At 35.6% G+C, this 19720-nt stretch overlaps 2 protein-coding genes across 10 annotated transcripts in view; one reads left to right on the top strand and one right to left on the bottom strand.

Annotated features, from left to right (window-relative positions):
• Window positions 1-19720, bottom strand: part of CHLSN (cholesin) — a 135131-nt gene that overhangs the window by 98498 nt on the left and 16913 nt on the right. The window contains exon 4 of one of the 6 annotated variants that reach the window (XM_080382467.1): window positions 6721-6883. The exons of the other annotated variants lie outside the window; for them this stretch is intronic. Coding sequence (XP_080238593.1) covers window positions 6721-6809 — 89 coding nt within the window. The 5' untranslated portion in view covers window positions 6810-6883. The remainder of the gene's footprint in view (window positions 1-6720; window positions 6884-19720) is intronic. 6 annotated transcript variants of the gene reach the window in all.
• On the top strand, window positions 1768-18747 carry GPER1 (G protein-coupled estrogen receptor 1). 4 transcript variants are annotated; one of them, XM_080382458.1, is made up of 4 exons: window positions 1768-2366; window positions 7141-8068; window positions 9692-15721; window positions 17032-18747. In XM_080382458.1, the coding sequence occupies exon 4, from the start codon at window positions 17461-17463 to the stop codon at window positions 18532-18534; it is 1074 nt and encodes a 357-aa protein (XP_080238584.1). In that variant the 5' UTR covers window positions 1768-2366; window positions 7141-8068; window positions 9692-15721; window positions 17032-17460; the 3' UTR covers window positions 18535-18747. The 4 variants fall into 4 exon arrangements, with proteins under 4 accessions (XP_080238584.1, XP_080238583.1, XP_080238581.1 ...); XM_080382457.1 differs by having other exon boundaries at window positions 7141-8251; XM_080382456.1 differs by having other exon boundaries at window positions 1772-2366; window positions 7141-15023; window positions 15575-15721.

The raw sequence follows: 19720 nt of genomic DNA, 5'->3' as shown, positions 1-19720 counted from the left end.
ATTATTTTTTCTTTTTAAAGATGGGAGGCATAAGAAATTGCTTTTCTCCTTTTGCTTTTCTGGTTATATTCATATAATTTTCCTCATTAGAGGATAAGTTCCCTTGGTGCTCTCCTTTACTACACATTGCATTGTCAGAAAAGCAGTTACTGAATAACAGGAAGTGAGTCTTAACACCGCTGTGTTAGAGCTTATCTTCACTTGAGTTACTCCTTGCTCACTGACTGCTAATTAACTCAGAATAATTTAAACCTTTGTAAAGAATGGTTTGAATATTCCTTAAACGTTTGGTGCAGCCACTAATTTGCCTTTTTTTTTTTTTTTAGTAATAATCACAAAGGACACAGCCAGATATCCTTGTGTATGTCCACCTAATGCAACTTCAAAAGAAGTACAAAACCCAGCCGTTTGCTGGTGGCTCTCAGACAAGAAATAACTCTACTCCCTCCCTGCCCACCAGCAGAGCCATGGTTATTTATCATGTGCCTAATCAGACTACGTCAGTGGAAAGTAAGCAACAAACCAATGCCATAACTGTTTAGCATTGCCTCGTGCATTCTGGAAACTAAAAAGTTAGTATCTACTAGTTTCTGAAATTTTACTGCAATTTCAAAAACTACCATTTGACTATGCTTACATAGTTTAGTGTGCTCTCTGCACAGTCCTAAGTCCTAGAAAGAGTAAGGTGACACTTCAAATTTACATCTTTCATGGAAAATCAACTGGGGGAAAAACAAAACACCAAACACCTGACTTGCATACAATTAGAATGAACGTATTTTCTTTACCATTCTTAACTATAAGAAATTAATACCAGCAAAATAAACCCAGATTTGGGTACATCTCAAAAACAAATGCTATATACAAAACATTTACACTACACTACCAGCTTTATCCCAGTTTCTCACCAACAGTTTGGAAGAATTACTGTAAATAAAAGGAAAGCAATCTACTCAGTCCAAAAAACAAACTATGCTAAGATGATTGAAACTGAAATCTGTACAGGAAGTTTGGAAACCACATTTCACAGAGCCACTGAACTACTAAAGAGTTGTTCTGGAGCACCGCTACTTTACAAAGAACATGAACCTTCAACCTGAAAGCTGAAATGTCTCTGGGCCACTGCTGCAACCCAAGACCCTCCATACACATGTCTAGATTAAAAAAGTTATTTGGAGCCATAGTACTAACCTTCAGGTAGAAACGCAGGCCTAGCACTGAAATATTTTCTCCAGGTAACCCACAACTCCACTGTGAAATCTAGACTCATACATGTTTGTCTATTTCTTTGAAGTGTTCGGGCTCTTTCCAGATGTTTTTTCAATAATGATTGTTAAATACATTAAATGCAACAAGTAAGATGCCATGAAAACAGAGAGCACTGATCAAACACTGGTCACAAATTAATCTTCTCAGCCTATGAAAGCCACCACAGATTACTAAAAGATTACAATAAAAATGTTCTTCCCCATGTGCTGGTATGCTACCAATGCATTCCAGACAGAAAGGCTGCATGCACTAAAAAAAAAAACCAACCACCAAAAACAACCTAATAATGAGCCAACCCTTTCCTTCTCATTTGTATCTGAGGTTTTAAGAACACTATTCAACATAGTCACTAAGACTGATGCTGTGCCAGACTCAAAGCATACTACAAACTCACAATTTTGTCTTTTAACACCTCATGGTCATTGCAGAGCATCTGGAAAATAAGTTATTGCATGTGTACAATACTGGGAGCATTCCAAGAGCCAGGACCTATGGAAAAATAGAAATACATGATTTTTAAGAGGAATCTTAATATTTTTGACACGCACTACTTGTGTCAAGTTTTTGCCTTGTTAAGCAAGGGGCCTTGTTTGGCATTTATTCAGTAGGCTTTTCCTTTTCCAGCCCTCTAGCACTTAAAACAGCACACTAGAAAAAAAATGTAATTGCAAAGGCTAGCCAATGCACATAGGATTACTTCACAAACAGGAAAAAAGAAATCCACTGGATGGCCTCAGATACTTAGAAATGGCAGGGACAAACACTACTTTTCTGTTCTAAAATATCTCAGTGCAGAGGATAATTTGAACTTTAGTCACATGATGAAACCATAGGTTTGCTAAACATGCAACGTGTATGGTGTGAATGACTTAAACCAAGTTCCTGTTTCCTTTTGAGAACTGTATGTTTTTGTAGTCAGCAAGCGTCTGGATTTTTCATCGTGATGTACAGCAGCTAAAGAAGTTATTGTAATACATACACTCTACTTTCTACATAAATAAAAAGGGCTATATGCTCCAAACTATAATTATATTTCATCTGACTATTCACAGTGAAAGTCTCAGCCCGTTGTATCTGTGGAGCATTTTCTTGAAAGGGTAAGTGCTTTCTATTACTTTGAATATGCAATGTTTTATTCATCACAAGAGGCTCAAACTGTGAAGCTAAAGTTTAAGGTTTTAGTTTTCTCTTCTTTAACATGATTTGAACTAAAGTAAAATACTGTATCTGGGAAACACTCAGAAAGCTAAAATTTATAATAAACCTGGAATTTATAATAAAGCTAAGCATTAAACTGAGAAAATGTGAAGACTGTTTTTCAGTAAGTACTTAACTCCCATTAAACTGATGATGAAATACTGTTCAGCGGTCTGGACAAGACCCTCCAACCGTTGCCTAAAAGTAGTCTTTTAAAGGACAGATATTGTTGAATAATCCTAACAACACAGCAGGAATTGTACAGGACAGGAAACATGTCAGCAATGCTGCTTGAAGATTATGTTCAGTTGCTGCCGATTAATTTACATTCTGGAAAAGTAAATGGTTTCGGTTTCTCAGAAACTGATAGTTTTTCAGAAGCTAAGAGTAGTATTTCTTAAATCTTTACAACCTCAAATAGTTGCCCAAGTGTAGGAATTTTGACATTACAAGAAAGATTAATATAGTATTTGACATTTCAGTCTTTCATATACTGCAGACTGACCCCACCTTTTAATTTGGCAGATGTAGTACAGACAGAAAGGACAAATTCACCCCCCCAAATTATGTGTGGTATTTTCATGGGTTAGTGCAGGATGTGCCCACCAAGAGCAGAATTTCACAAGGAATATTATGTGTATTACTTTATGACTGGATGAAAGAATATTTTCCTTCTAAAGACTGGTGAGAGAGTGCAGAAAGACTGCCCTGCTAAACCTTTTAGAGAGGAAGAGTTCTGACTGCCAAGGAGAAACTCCCCATTTTAGAAGCTCTTCTTTCTAGACTTCAAATAAACAAACATTTCCTTGAAACCAAGCTCTCCGTTTGCAAGAGTTAACCATCAAAGTGGTGACAGGGGACCACCAAAAACAATGAAATCTTAGAGACTAGGTCTTCTCAATACTTAGAAGTAGTCTTTTCACAACTTGCTATTTTTAAACTGCCTTCTGAACACTATGCTCATTTGCTTAGGTCTGCCTGCTGGAAGTGAAGGATAACATATTTTGCTGTGCTTCAGAAATAAAAGTCTAACTTACTTGCTTTAACTGCTGACACAAACCTCAGAGTCAATCATAGTGGGGAAACAAGGCCAGAAAGAAGAAGAAAAAAAAAAAAGAAAGAAAAAAGTGAGGCCACATGAAGTTAAGGAATGATTCAAAACATGCAAATGATGGCCAATTAAAACAAAGTGTGGGGGAGAAGTAAAGAAGGGACAAAATACTGGAGCATAACAATACAAGGAAAGACAATGCAAGTAGCATATTACAAATTTCCCTTATTAATTAACCTAAGGGGAAACAGGAATAGGCCTGGCTTCTACCATAGTTTCAATATATGTGAGCTTTGACACACTATTACTCTCAGTTAGTAGTGCATAAATAGAAATGACAAAGTCAGCTTACATCATAATATTTTGTGAGAAAAAAAATTTATTCAGGTCTAGAGGTGTTTCCACTCTAAGCTGACAGATTCCATTAAAAGAGTAAAGGACTTGGGGGCCCCCACCAAACAGAGCATAAACATTACATGCATTTTAAAACAAAATGTATGCCCCTGCAGTAAACCCAGAAACCAGACAAGAACTGAGGGAATACCAGATTTTCTCACAGCAGAGGGAAATGACATCATAAATTCCTTATTTTTTAATGATGGAAACTCAAAGTACTTTGACAAAAAAATGTGGTTGGCTGCATGGAGATTCTGAAATAAAAGATGTGAAAAATGAACCATCCTCCAATGGAACATATCTTTTTATTTTAAATTAAATTCATATTACCACAAGTCTATAAACATTTGCAAATATGTTCATCTTACTACAGCAAAAATTGTGAGCTCCTTCACCCCATTATTATTCTAAGCATACATTTACTTTAGTATAAGGAATGAATGCTTTGGGAATGTTTTAAAACTATAAAGGCTTACAATTTCTAAGAGTTGCTTTATATGATAGATGGGCACCTTACAGTCATAAGGCTCTCTAAAGCTATCCATTCTAATGTAAACAAAATGTATAGAGAGGTTATGCCATCTGTGACTATATTCAATCAGTCAGCTGCAGAGGCTGCAAAGGAGTCACTTTTCTGACAGGGTCCAATTTATAATCTCAGCTAGAAAACCCTAATGCAGCAACTTCATGAGGTGATGAGCAATGTATCTTGTAAAATGGTATATATCCTCAAATTTCACTAAAATAGTTATGAAGAGACAAAATACTGCAAATAAGAGTAGTAGGATAAGGTCATAAGTCAGAAATATGTATCTAGGTATGACCATGTTGCAGAGAAGGTAAATAAATATGCCTAATGCTTCTGCAGCCACCTGCACATGAGACTTTCCTATCACAATCTGAACTCAAAATCACCATTTGCTCTCTTTCAAATACTTAGTGAGACACCAAAACCAAGCAAGAAAATAGTCTGACATTATCACTGTGATCTTATTTTTTATTAAAGCAGAGTAAAAACTTCTAGGAATCAATTAAGGGGGAAAAATGTCTACAGTGTTAACTTGAATCTTATTTGCAAATACTTGTTCATATCTAACCATCTATTTTTAAGATTCAAAATTACATTGACTCAACTTGCTTCAGATGCTACTGCCAGTTTTGTCCATCAATGCCTTCCTACATTGTGTACTCCAGCTTAGAGGTTAGAACACAGCCAGTGTCCGACCAGACAACTTTTCCCCTCCTGTGAGGGTACCTGCAACACAAAAAAAACTCTTCCCTGGGTGCATCAGTCCTTGTAGTGGAATCTCTCCAAAAATAACCTTTTCTAGAAAGGAAGAAACTCTGTCTTTAAAAGGGGGCAAAGAACACTGCCGAATCAGAACATAACTCCACGGGTTTATATAAATGAAATTATAATTATACAAGATTATATACACACTTAATCAAAGCCACTTTGATAAGTGAACTTTAATTAAAACCAGTATTAGAATTCCAATTTTTAGGAGAGATTAGAAATATCAGAAATATGAAGTAGAGTCAGAGGTAACAACCATAAATGAACTGTCAAACAGTATTAAGACACTGACTTATCTATAATGAATACCGCTTAAAAACATTAATGCATCTTTATGAACTTCTACCCATTTAAAGTTACTTTCACTTTAAGAGTTAATATCACTAGAATCCCTTTATGGAAAATGCATTATTTACATATCACTCTTGTTACTAATATAACTGTATAGAAACTTCTATAAGGAGAGCTTCACTGCTCTGTCTTTACCTGCTGTACTGTATGTACATCACTTGTACAGACCAGCTTTGTGTGCAATGGAACAAAATAAAAACATCAAACTACCACAAAACTGAAATCCTTGTCAATAAAGGACTTTTTTTCCCCTGAAAACATTCTACACTGTAAAAGTGCCTTCATGTTTAATTTTTTCCAGTACTGAGTACCATGCTTAAATCAGACATTCAAAATTCATTAGCAATAGCGGGTTCATTATCTTATGTTTAAAGAAATGTATCCTTTGTAACTAAGAATGTGTTATTTTCTGCATCAATCAGTACAAGGTACACAAATTTTCTTTTAGAAATTGAGTTAATTATGCTTTTACGTGTTCTGTAAAATTTATATATCCATATCTATTACACTTAGGTTTTCATGAGCTCTTCTTATATTCTCCTACAAAGCATTTTGGCTTAAAAAAGGATCCTTCAAGCATTTAGATGGTAGCAAAATTATTATATCAACATATCATAGTCATTACAGCTAACAGCCTATCCATATTACCCTTAAAATTCTCTATTTTCAGGAATTTATAACTCAGCTGTAAAAAATGTTCCTTGCTAAAACTTTGTCAATAGGCCTATAATGCCCTGGTAATCATTTTCTCAAATTCGAGCATGCAGAAGAGCATTATTTTTTCCAGTTTTACGCAACAGCTACATCTAAAAGTGACAGTATTATTAATGTATAAAGATGTTTTAGTATGAAAGCAGTTTTGTTCACAACAGTTCTTAAACATTCACATTAATTTTATATGGGCTCCTCAGTACAGACTGCAGTTATGAAAGGCTTTTTTTCATAACAGAAAGGAAGCAAAACTAAAACAAAAAGGAATGTGACTTTTGCCTCATATTGTGATTATCTTTGCATTTTCCTTCAGTATGCAGTGTGAGCCTTGAGACTGTCCGCTGGGTTCAAATTATACAAAATTCCCACCCTTGGCACAATACAGTGAAGCTATTTTGTGGCTGTAGCTGCAGCCCACACACTGCAGTTGCCCTGCATATTGCCTTACCCTTTTCTGGCAAGATGGTGAGGAAAAGGGGCTCCACCTAACCACAGAACCAACTCCTCCTTCATCCACCAAGCGGCCAGCTCTCCCATTTATTCTGCAGGCAACATGAGTGAGATGAATCTTAGCTGTTGGCTGCAAGGCTGTGCTGCAGTTTAAGTCTTGCCTGCATCAAGTGAGAGAAAGGGGGCAGTGGTGAAAGCAGGAGCCAAGGGAGGAAAAAAAAAAAAGCCGATTTCTGTGGCTAAAAATATGCAAGTTACCTTGAAATTAACATAGGAACATCAAATCCATCAAAAAAATTACTACATTTATTCTGAACAAATGGTTCATGCTCCTGACTGCACATAACATTTAATGCACAAATTAGAGACATTAAAAACTGTACTTTATAACCTGCTTCACCTGCCTTTTCCATTTCAGCTTCAAACTCCACTGAAAAGGAAATAAGCAGAGTGTCAAAGGAAGGATGTCTTCTCACAACATGACATGGATCAGCTACCCAAGCAAGAACTTGGCTTTCATCTCCCCAGAGGAAATTGAAGCCTTCATTGCTTCTCAAAACATCATATCAAGACTTATGCACTGTTACATTGCCTTTTTTGTACCAACAGGATTAATAGCTGGCATATGTATTTTGATCATTTTCATAAAGAAATATTTGCAGTACAAAGTCATAGAAAACTTAGACTTACTTCTTCTGCACTTCACCATCAGTAATATTATAATGATTTTTTTGTCATTTACTGTCATTACTAGACCTGACTATTTAAAAGCAACCCACCTTACATGTAACATACTATCATTTTTTTTCAACTTCAGTTATTTCAGTTCTCGGTATGTTTTGATTTTGATACTTCTCGTACTATTACTCAAGAGATTTCCATCAAGGACTGCTCTCAGCAAAGCAACCCAAAGACCCATATTGTGTGTTGGATTTGTACTTACATATGCCTTCTGTTTGTCACTGACTGAGGCAGTACTGGTTGGCACGGATAACTATCACTTGGAAACAGACTGCCAGTTAGATCCATTATTTGCATGGCCTGAATATGAGATCATTAAATTCACCTTTGGATTTGGAATCCCATCATTTCTTCAGATACTCTGTTTTACTGTTCTCTTTGCTAAAGCAGCACCTGCTGAAGCTCCAGCCTTACAACAGCATATTCGTACTTACCCTGCTGTGTACACTATAAGCATAACAATATTTATATCCCACCTATTTTATAACCTTATGATTCTCTTCAGAACAACATTCAAATTACAGAAGAGCATTGGAACTCCAAAGAATGAGCTTGTGATGAATATTGCAGAAATAGTGTTGTTCTGCGAAAGCTGTGCTAGTTTGGTATTTATACTTTTTTTACATAAACCATCCAAGGATGAAATACTTAAAGTCATACAGAACTGCCGAAGGAAAAACACTGCCAACCATCACCTTGAAATACCAGTAACAACTATGACCCATGAAAGCAGATCTCAGTAATACCTGCTGTTCTGAAGAACTCTCAATCCACTTTTTAGTTTGTTTGTGGGTTTTGGTTTGGTTACTCACTTCTTCAAAAAAGGGCAACTGTTCCTTCTTTAGAACCCAAACTTGGACTATCTTACTGCTAGCAATACTGGGGAAAAAAAAAAAAGATATTTAGTTCTAGTATTTGCAGTGATCTATAACAAAACATGTAGGGTCTGAAGTTGAGGGGTTTTTTTTGTTTGGTTGGCTTTTTTTACATTGCTTATTTTCTGCAAGTGTTACTTCAAAGCCAAGCAGAAAGAAAAGTATTGTTACCATAGAACTGTGCTTTAGTAATATTATCGATGCCCTGGCAAAGATGCAAACACAAACATAGCAGAAAGCAATTTTGAACAAAGGTAAAAATCTGCAGCCCAAGCATTTTCTCAGGTGTACTTCCTCTTTTGACTTCCTCCCCTACAAACTACTTATTTTTATAACATTGGTAAATTCCAGTAGCAGCAGCAATGAAGTATGGCTTAAGAATCCATCATAATCCTAAATAGTACGTGATACTATAAGTCTACTGTAACACTTGTTTATTTTTATATATATACACACACAGAAACTGAGTATTTCTTCCCTTTTTCCTCTTGTACTTTTTTTGGAAGCCTTAAGGTTTTTGTTTGAATTCTTGTGCCAGGAAAAAAAAATTCAAGTTAATGGAAATGCTGGTCCATAAAGGAAAGCTTTGGGTCTTTTGTGACACATTGAACTGGAAAGATCAACAAGATGGCTAATTAAAACTTTGTGCAAGAATGAAAGCTTTTTGTTAATGTACTGAGAGTTAACTTTGCATTAAGACTTACAGCAATTATTGATTTAAGCCATTCTTGATGAGTTCATTCAGAACTATGAAGTTGCATGCCTTGGAAGAGTCACATTCAGTAATACACTAACAAAAAAAAAAGCCATCCCAGAACAGTGTAACTGAGGCATGTTTTTAAAAAAACAAACAAAAGCAGTGCCCCAATTTCAAACTGAAATCAGGGCTCTGCTGGAAACTAGATAGGAGCATTATATATTAGATGATAATTCATAAGTGGTGCAAAATGGGGGAAAAACCTGAATCAGAGATTAAAACAGCTGTGGTATAGGTAGCCCTGCAAAATCAGCAGCCAATTCAGGCTAAGAAGTAGGTGCGAAGTTTTAAATGCTGGCTTTGAACACATTGTTACTGTAACTAAATTTGGCCAGTAGCCATCCTAATACTTTGGCTTAGGTTTCAGCTTTTCCTCTCTGAGGTGGAAAGAACAGAAACAACAGGGAAGGCACAAAATTGTACTAGATATTGGATAAAGACTTAGACTTAGATTGCAATGTTATAAAAATCCAGTGATGTGATAAGGAAGGCTCAAGTGCCCTGAAGGGTTCTGAGAAAAGCCACTTTGATGCTTAAATATGGGCTTTTGCATGACACCCTGGTGCAAACAGAACTGATAGATTTTTTTTTTTCAGTTACATGCTTTGGAAAGTCTTTCTGGCAGGGTCCAGATTTGCATGGAGTGCTGGTGCTAATCAGCGTGGGCTGTTTAAGGCAGAGAAAAATAAGCACCAATTGATCAAGAGGCCCATCTTCTGCAAAAGAACAGCCAAGTGCATAAATGGAAGAATGAAGAACATTTTTTCAAATGTTTGAACATTTTTCAATAATAATTGAACAAGAACAAGTATCTAGATATATGGAACCTGTCTTAGACATCCAAGTCCTGAAATTTATGGACCACGACTGTATCACATGCAAATAAGGGGCAATATGTAGTCTCACTATGACTGTAAGGACCAACATTTCTGCAAGACTTAAAAATCAACTGGTAAGATGTCTGCATTGCATTATGTCAGCCTGTTTTCCTGTTCAATTTTGTTCTGCTGCCAGCATGAACAGATGGATAATTAAAGAACACTACATATAAACAGACCATTATAGAACCTGGTCAGAAAGGAAATACGTAGATAAGAATCATCTCTTTGAGAACAAAAGCCAATTTCATACTTGTGAAAGGATTTCTCAGCTGGCATCAGAGGTTTTGTTTTGCACCTGAAAAGAGGAAGATAAAACAACATGGACTGAAGATCAGTCCTGCAGAAAGAAGTCTGAAGATATGAGTTGGAAAAGCCATACGTCAATGGAAAAAGCTAACAGACTGAAGGAAAGAGTATGTCAGAAGATGCAAGCTGTTTATCCCAATTTAGACAAAATATCATAGTTTCAGCTGCGCCACAGTTCAGTAGGTTATTTTCTAGCATGGGAATTATGCACCAGAGATTTTACTTTATTCACTGCTTCCTTATATTTTATATTTGAGGATGAAAGAATAAATATTGTGTTGTTTCAACCCAGTCAGTAAATGTTGGCTCTCGTTAACACTGGCTGGGACCTGGAAACTGGTCTAATTGTGAGTGAATCACAGTAATACATCTGTAAGGAGCCTGAGGGTTCCACGTGGGAGAAGGATGCTTCGTGGTCCTCTCAGCAAGCAGCTAAAGCAGAACCACAACCAAGTGTCTCAGAGAAATAAAACCTGTAGGGGCCTACTGTCAGATCTAGGATTTGGGAACGAGTACATTGTGTAAAGAATGAACTACTACGTGTAAGTCTGTGAGTACTCCTGGGTGTAGCATCTCACAGACAGCAGACAGAAGCAAATGAATGCACTCTGGTCTCTTCCCTGTCCATAGCTACTGCTGTGGGAAAAAACAGTATTTTCTGGATGGCTGGTTATATTGTCATAAAGAAATCTCTATGTACAATGAAAAAACTTTGTATCTGAATAGGAGAAAACAAAGGTAAACAGGAGAGAAGAGGTCGGAATATGCAAAATAATAATTCAAGTAGTTATGAATATACCTTATGAATACAGAAATGTTTTGTTAAAACATTCTTGATAACATTACTCGAAGCTTACATTAAAATTCAGGACAATGAATGTGTAGTCCTAGAGAAAAATCTACTTGCATCCAGCTAGAGTATAAAGAGCAAACACCCCATATGGAATAGGGGAAGGAACAGAAGCAGTCCCTAGAAGGCATTCTAAAATAGTCTGACATGAGCAAAAAACCAGCAGCTTTGGTTAAGATTAAAAGTAATAATTTTTAAATTATTAATAATTTGAAGAAGAATACTTTTAAAAACAAAAAATTTCCCTGCTCAGACTTTTTTCCCCCCTATACCAGCAACATCTTTGTTGAACACTTACTTCTTCCAAGCTTCACCTAGTTTTGAACAGTGTGTTCCAGAAGAAACAGAGCATATATTTTTATAGGCATGCTGTCAAAATTAACTAAAAGGATATACTGGAAAATTCAAAGAAGAATATTTTACTTCCGTACTGGTAATATTCGTATCTTTCTAAGACTTCGTCCTGCTTTTCAAAAAACCCTTCCATTCAGTAAAAGAAGAGAAATGAGCAGGCTGCTGAAGTTTAAGCATGAATTCCTGAGCTGGTAATACGTTTTGGAAAAGAACACATAGAGACTAAGGACTGATCTTTGCTGAACCAGCTGGCTCAAATTTGCTCTGATCCCACTGCAAAACAACATCTGAGCTAAAGAGAGACTGGATTTCACGTATTACTAAGCCTGGCCTTAGTTATATTCTGATTTCAAACTTACAGACCCTTGAAAGGGCTACAGCATTATCTAGCATGATTTTGAGGTAACTGCAGAAGATTTGGGGTAAGGTGAAAGCTCAATTCAGCCAAAATAAGTACTCTATATAATGTTTCCACCATGTATGTTGCACAACAAATCGAATCACTAATTGGCTAGAATAAAAGAATGCATTTTACTTCTACCATACAACTGTCTGGCAGAGGACTGCCAGACTCAACTACTAAAGTAAAAGTGATTGATGCTTTGCGATTTTTTTAACCGCATTTGGATAGAGCCTGAGATCCTATGATGAATCATCTTTAACTATACAACATTGTGGTCCAATTCTGTAAAATTTTTATGTTATCCCCCAAGAGTTTTGCAATATACACATTTAAGAAAAATAAAAGGTTTTTAGCAGAAGAGTTTGAATGGGTACAAGTGTTATTCCTGCAAAAGAAAAGGCTGAACTTCGCATTTTTCTTACTAAAAATAATTTTTCACTCTCAGAATTATTAGCAACTAAAAAACCTAAACACACAATACACTCTATCCAAGGTTTTCTGCAGGCACAGAATACAGTTAATTCCTACTCAAACTACATTTGATTATTTGCAAGAAACAAAGTTATTGGGGCTGGACAGGATAAAGTATGATGGTGCTCTAGAATAGGGTAATGGATGCAGACAGATGTCATTCAGTGGTTGATAAAAGGTCATAGGCAGTATTGATGCTAACAGAAAGATGAGAGAATTTGGAGGAGGAGATCAATTTACTTGCAAAACTTCAGGAACATTACAACAGCATCTGTATTTCCTCTGGAGACAATTTCAGCAGAGATTCTTACACAAGTCTTATTTCTTCTTCATATGGTTATATTACACTAAGCATTCAGATAACAATTTTAATTTATGCTTCCTTCCTCTTCCATACAATACAGTACCTTACTTTTTTCAGCTTTATACACCCTGATCCTGATCTAATTTCCCCAAAACCCAACAGCTTCACACCCAACACACTTCCACACTTCTGAGAGTCCAACAGCTCTTACATCCTACAGGGCTTACCCTGCTTATCATCCCACTGGAGAGGCCTCCCACTCACACCTCCCACTTTCTTCCTCCTCAGCTTCCACCTCTTTGCAACACCATAGAGGTACGTATGTTGAAGTCTGTTAAATTACATAGAATATCTTCTATTATACCCCACTTTAAGCCTCTTGGTATACCTAAGTACATCATAGACAATTACACTAGTATTCCTTAAAGATGCTATGGTGTTAGACATGTTTGAGATATACAGTGTTTTACAAGTTGACTACTACAGATGTAAAAGTAAGCTGCTAGGAAAACTTTACAAGCTGGATTGCTGAGGTCTGACATTATATGAATGCTATCACACTGGTTGCTTTCATACATGTTCTGAGCAACAATCAAGGTAAGGTACATACAGGTACAACTACAATACTGTGTAACTTAATACTGCCACAACTGTGACTATTGGTCCTTAAGGCACTCCCTATAACATCACATGGAGTATCAGCAACTGACAGGGAAAGAGAAAGGGTACAATGTTCAGCAGCTGCTAAAATTAGTTTAAAGCATTTTCTGGAATATGGAAGTGATGAATAGTGAAATTAATTTATCTTAATAAGCAACGATAATTTGACTGCATAAACAAGAGCCTGAAGATGTTGTCATCTGTTTTAGGAAACAGAATTCAGAAGATTCATATGATCATCTTATAAAATATTTAGTGAAATACAGAACTCACTAATTAAAATATAATAACACTAGATTTGTCCTCTTATGCTTCGTAGTTCTGCTAGCAGGAAAAACAGCTGCTTCATGGGTCTTTCAAAAGAGAACTTCCTAACAATTCTGGAAGTATGACAAAGCAACTTATTTCTTATCATGAACTCAAACAAGAAAATTAGCACTCACAGTTAGACATTTTAATAGCAGATCAGCTGATATTCAGCTAGAAAAATCAAGGACAGTCAGACCAGCTGATTATTAAATCCAGGGCCCCATAATTACAAACAACTAACACCAAGAAGCTAACATTATTCATAAAGGAAAGTAAAAAATCCTTCTGGCCCTTACAAGATCAGTGAAAGCTCTGAAGGACAGAATTAAGTACAGCAAAACCACATGATCAACAAACAACAACAAAGACTCTTTATAATCCTGTTCTTTAGGACAGCAAAAAATTAAGACCTTCAAAGTTAGTATCACAAGATTTTTCTAACGTTACAATTATTCCAATCCTAGAACGCAATCATTTTTATACACGCCTCAAAGCAAAACGCTTTCAGTTCTCTGTCCTCATAACCCTGTAGAAAGCCGCTCCAGAAAGCCATTCCACACACAGTGGAAGTCATTTGTTCAGAAAATCTTTACCAGCACAAATTTTCTTTTAAGCTAAAAAATGTATTCCAAAACTATTTATGAAGAGCCATCCTATAAAAACATCTTAAAGAGCATTTTTAGTAACACTGCCAAAATCCTGTGCTCCTACGCACAGCTCACTACAAGAAAAAAACAAAATCCAGCAAATAATGTATTTGCTTCAATGGCACTAGAAGGCAAAGTGCCTTCTACTCCCAAAGCCACTTGCGTAAAGAATTTTTGCTTCACTTTTCTACAGATGAGATCTTTTGTAATCTAGAACTATTTGACCACTGTAATAGATGTAATGCATCCATTATAGTGACATGCTAATTAATCACTTACTCCACACTTCTGAAACCGTAACATTGTAATCTTGAAATCCTAAATGCACAGATCCAATCTATCTTATTCCAGTAGCAGGAAACTGCTGCATCAATGTACAGCATATTCACAACTGGCACTTAACATTCAGGTATCAGATCAATATAATCTTAAAAAGCAACTTACAAGAAGTATTTCGCTTCTACACGAAAGAAAGGTTTAACTTTCTTTCTGTTCTAAGAATTGTAGCCACCAGCAGGTGGTGTTTCTGGAAATGTCAAGTAGTTTTTTCCCCCCTACAGATGAAATGCAAAACTCCACCTGCAGTACTGGTGGGTTTATGCAAGACCAAAGCTCCACATTCTCTGCAAAATAAGCTTATTTTATCCATGTGATTTTGAACTGAGCAATTCTAAGAAGTGTGAGGATGACCATGTATACCTGAAAATTTAAATTCAAACGGGCAAAGGGGGATCGACTTGAAGGTAGGAAAACTGAAATTTGTATTGTCAGCTTAGCAAATGACCCTTCTCTGCTGCTAGATTTCTCCCAATCAAATCCTCTCTTCAGATTGTTCAGAGGCTTTTAAAAAATACCATGCATAACTAATTATTGCTTTATATTAAAGTAAAATATGTTTACTTACAATTTACAAATAAATCTCTTAATTTTTGATCAGCTGAGCTGTAGGTTTGAATGGACTGTGTAACTTGAAAAAATGCTAAAGGCAGAAAGGAGGGTGAAATAAACATTAGGCAAAATAAAACTGACAAATATGAGAGAAAAGATGCTTGTCTAGTTCTAGTCAAAAAGAAACCAGCAGAAACAGGGTTAATTCTAGCCTTATAAGGCTGTTCAGCAGCACTTCAACTGCACACAAATTAGAACAACCCTGGGAATCTATAAAGCTTGTTTTATTGCCAAGGACATGCAGCAAGATCTGCATTTTGCTGTCGTAAACTATCCTTTATTTAAGATGTTTTAAAACCGAATAGACATTATATGATTATTTTTTTTACTGATGAATCGTCAACAGGTGGCATTCACTGCAGCTTTGCACACCTAAATACAAGTTTTTACTGACAGAACAGTCGAAGTTGACACATCCATTAAGCACGTATCGGAGCAAGAGCCAGCCTTCTGTTGTCTGGAGGAAAATCAGCTCTGAAGAAATGGAATTAAGGTAAAATAAAGTGTTTCACAGTACATGGTTACCTGTTATGCTTGTAATTGCTTAGCTTTTGGTAGCCTTTCAAATGTGGTTAAAATCTGACCACGGACTGACTGTTTAAAATCAGTTGCTTAGACTGTTATCTGTTATTGTATTCAAAGCAGTTTTACCACTATATTAAAAAATAAAAAGATGTTACATAAAACACTTAATGTCTGACTTCCATAGCTGCTTGAACCAAACACTGAACCTTCTTCAAATGTGTCATTTCATATTAATATTTTAGCATAAAGATTTACATAACGAAAATTATTCAAGCCATGGCAACAGCTACTGTGTACTTATGCCTGTTTCATTAAGGAATAAGAGCTTTGGAACCATTATTTTTAAGTATCTGCTAGCTACTTCTGGTAACCTGGACACATTTAAGCACACGCAGAGCTGTATTTCTGACTGGAAATACTCTTAACACTCCTACTCCATTAGTAGTCTGCTCCTCTTTCTCCCCCAGACCATACACCAGCATGATTTAATTCATTAAAATGTGGAAACATGCATGAATTTTACTAGTAAACAATTAAACTTTTAAAAACATGGTTTAGTGCAATTAAAATCAAGGTTTTGGTAGCAAGATGAAGATTAAAGCAATTCAAATTTTTTAAAATTTAACACAAAATAATTTTCTTGCTTTTTTGTTTTGGGTGTCCTCTACCTAGGCATTTTTTTCTTTTAAATAAACTTCCCAGCAATGCTTCACATCCATAGCATTCAACATTTTTAAGTAAACAAATCAGATAACTGGTATTTTCCATTCCTATCCGGAAGTCAGTGCAGCATAATTAATCACAAAGAAAAGCAAATTGAGTATAATACTGTTGGTGTAAATCAATATGCTGCTTCTATTACTTTCATTTCTAAAACTTGCGTTTTCACTGAAAGCAGGAGGAACTAACTGCTTTTCATCTCCATTGCCCTCAGCCACAGACTCTCTACTTAACAGCCTTACAAGCTGATGATGAAACAAATATATATATATGTAAAAAGTTTTTCTTTAGTAGGCTAAGGTCACTCATCTGATTTTCTATATTTCTGCATTTTCCAATACTGAATCCCTGAAGGGTATACAGAATTTTAACAGATCTGCCTTCACAATATATTATCATCTAGAACAAATTTAAATTCTTTTAACAGAACCTTTGTATATATAGTCAAACATGATGTTTCCTGCAACCTCAGCTATGTAAGTTAAGTTAGCAGAAGCATATGGTACATGGTACAAAGCCGGCATATGAGATTAATTGTTTTCCATTTGCAAATTGCAGGTCCAAGGATGTTCTTTGATTATTAAAAGAAAACAAATGGAGCTAAAATTCTACCACCTTCCAACCTGCATGAAGAAACACTGTTGATGAAAAGCTTTTATTAAAGAGATCCAAGTACCATAATGCTAAAAAGATTCCTACATGATCTTAAGGCATACAGGAACTGCAAATTTTCTCATTTGCAATGTATATAGTGTCCTGTAAAAAAATTTAAGAAATTTACTATTTGCACTGTTATATTTCAGTCAATTTTAAGACTAATTAATTTGACTTCTAGAGAGTTTTAATTCCTATACAAAAGTGTACATCTTTTTCCACTTCAATCAAAATGTTTACTATGAACTTAGTTGAAAACAACCCAAAATCTGATTGTTTTGGCATTACCACCAAACTGTGAGTACCAATATCTTTTCTGCAGATATTTTAACCATGGAAATTTATTCTGCCTCAATATCACCTGTTTTATGTAACAGCACAACTTTTAACCTAAATGGATCACATTTGTGTAATGAAAGCATAACTTCTCGATTAGCTGATAAATCAGAACACCAACAATATGTTATTGGTCTTTTCTTATCATGTCTTTACACCATATTTCTTTTTCCTATTGGTTTTGTAGGAAACATTCTGATACTGGTTGTCAATATAAGCTTTCGTGAAAAAATGACTATTCCAGACCTTTACTTCATAAATCTTGCAGTAGCTGATCTCATTTTGGTTGCCGATTCTCTCATTGAGGTTTTTAATCTTGATGAAAAGTATTATGATATCACTATTATTTGTACCTTCATGTCTTTATTCCTTCAGATCAACATGTATAGCAGCATTTTCTTTCTGACATGGATGAGTTTTGACAGATACATAGCACTGGCAAAAGTAATGAGGTCCAACATATTTCGCACTATGCAACATGCTAGATTAAGCTGTGGTCTCATATGGATGGCGTCTATTTCTGCAGCACTAGTTCCATTTACAGCTGTGCATTTACAACACACCGGAGAGGTCTATTTTTGTTTTGCAGATGTAAAAGAAATCCAGTGGCTAGAAATAACCTTGGGGTTTATTATCCCCTTTGTGATAATTGGTCTTTGTTACTCATTAATTGTTCGAGTTCTTATAAAAGCACACAAGCATAGGAGTCTTCGTCTGCGGCGACAAAAGGCTCTTCGAATGATTTTTGTTGTTGTCTTGGTTTTCTTTATCTGCTGGCTACCTGAAAATGTCTTCATTAGTGTTCAACTTCTTCAAAAGAAAAGTGAGTCTGTCTCTTCAAGCAGCCCATCCTTCAGACACGATTATCCTTTAACAGGACATATTGTGAACCTAGCAGCTTTTTCTAATAGCTGTTTGAACCCCTTAATTTACAGTTTTCTAGGGGAAACTTTCCGAGACAAACTGCGACTGTATATTGAACAGAAAACAAAAATGTCAACATTACATCGCTTTTGTCAGGCTGCCTTAACATCTGTTATTCCTGACAGTAATGAGCAATCAGAAGTCTGATTTAGTAGTGGTTGTATAAAGCATACAATTGTGGAATTGTGCAAATAGTGAACAAATGCTTGCTACTAACAGAAAAAAGTGTTTGTGTACATATATGTATTGTATTGCTCTACTGGGTATTGAAGGATTATATTCAAAATGTTTTTATGACAAGACTTTAATGTAGAAGATTGTATTTAATTATGAACAGGATTATTAAAAGCTGAGCACTGATGGAGCTTTATTCTGTATTATACATTTACAAATGACAATATAGAAGAAAATTTTATCAAGTTAGGAAGACTCTAGATGTAACCCGATTTTCAGAGATGCTACTTTGCTGGTGTATATAAGATATTTCCACTGAAATAACATAGCTGCCATAACAGTGGGGGGAAATCATTACTACTTATTGATGTGGAGATGCAGAAAACCTTGATTTTTTTATCCAAATATGTTAAGATAAATCACTTTGCTTAGAACTACATAGTACTATCATCACTGTATTCTAGCATGTCTTCCACATTTAACCTTTTTTAATCTTAATATAATCTAACAGTGGTGAGTTTTCGTCTCATAAATGTAATCTGTTTACATCAGTACTTGATCGAAACTGAAATAATTTGTAACTATATTGCTCATCTCAAAGAACTTCACAGAAGCAAAATGTAATGCTTCATTCTGTCTTTTTAAAATTGTCCAAGACAATCTTTCCCAGGACAGGCATAATCAGGCCTTTTGTAAAAAAGTGCACATATACGTACATTCATATCTGCCTTCAGTTTTAAATGCAAGTTACACAAGATCTCTTCACATTTAGCAGGCCTATTTTGACTGCCAGAACAAAATGCTGTGGCTTTAAAGAGAGAGTCCCATTCTGCAATAGAGTATAAAAATTGCTTATGAAAATGACAGAAGCCTCAGTTTTTAGAAAGGAAGAACTTATGTAATGGGAAGTGTTACTAGCTATTACCAGACCTTCGCTTTGTGCACCACCCATCCCCACCTCCAGAAACCACTGGTCTTTCTAGATTTTAACATGCACATTGGTTGCTTTGTTCATTTGAAGATTAATTATGCTAAGAAAACAAATGTTAGCACCACTTACTTGAAAACAATAGTTTTTAATTTCCACTAGAAAATAATTGGGTTTTAAATCTAATTGACATTTAGCACAGGTTACTGCTGAACTTGTTCAGAGAAAGCT

The sequence above is a fragment of the Falco punctatus genome, assembly GCF_963210335.1.
Source record: "Falco punctatus genome assembly, chromosome: 4".
Lineage (NCBI taxonomy): Eukaryota > Metazoa > Chordata > Aves > Falconiformes > Falconidae > Falco > Falco punctatus.
The sequence above is the reverse complement of the archived record's forward strand: the minus strand, read 5'-3'. Positions and strand labels throughout refer to the sequence as shown.

Bases quoted from the DNA above. Each gene is read 5' to 3' on its own strand.
- GPER1 (XM_080382458.1), top strand. From the start codon at position 17,461: ATGGAAATTTATTCTGCCTCAATATCACCTGTTTTATGTAACAGCACA.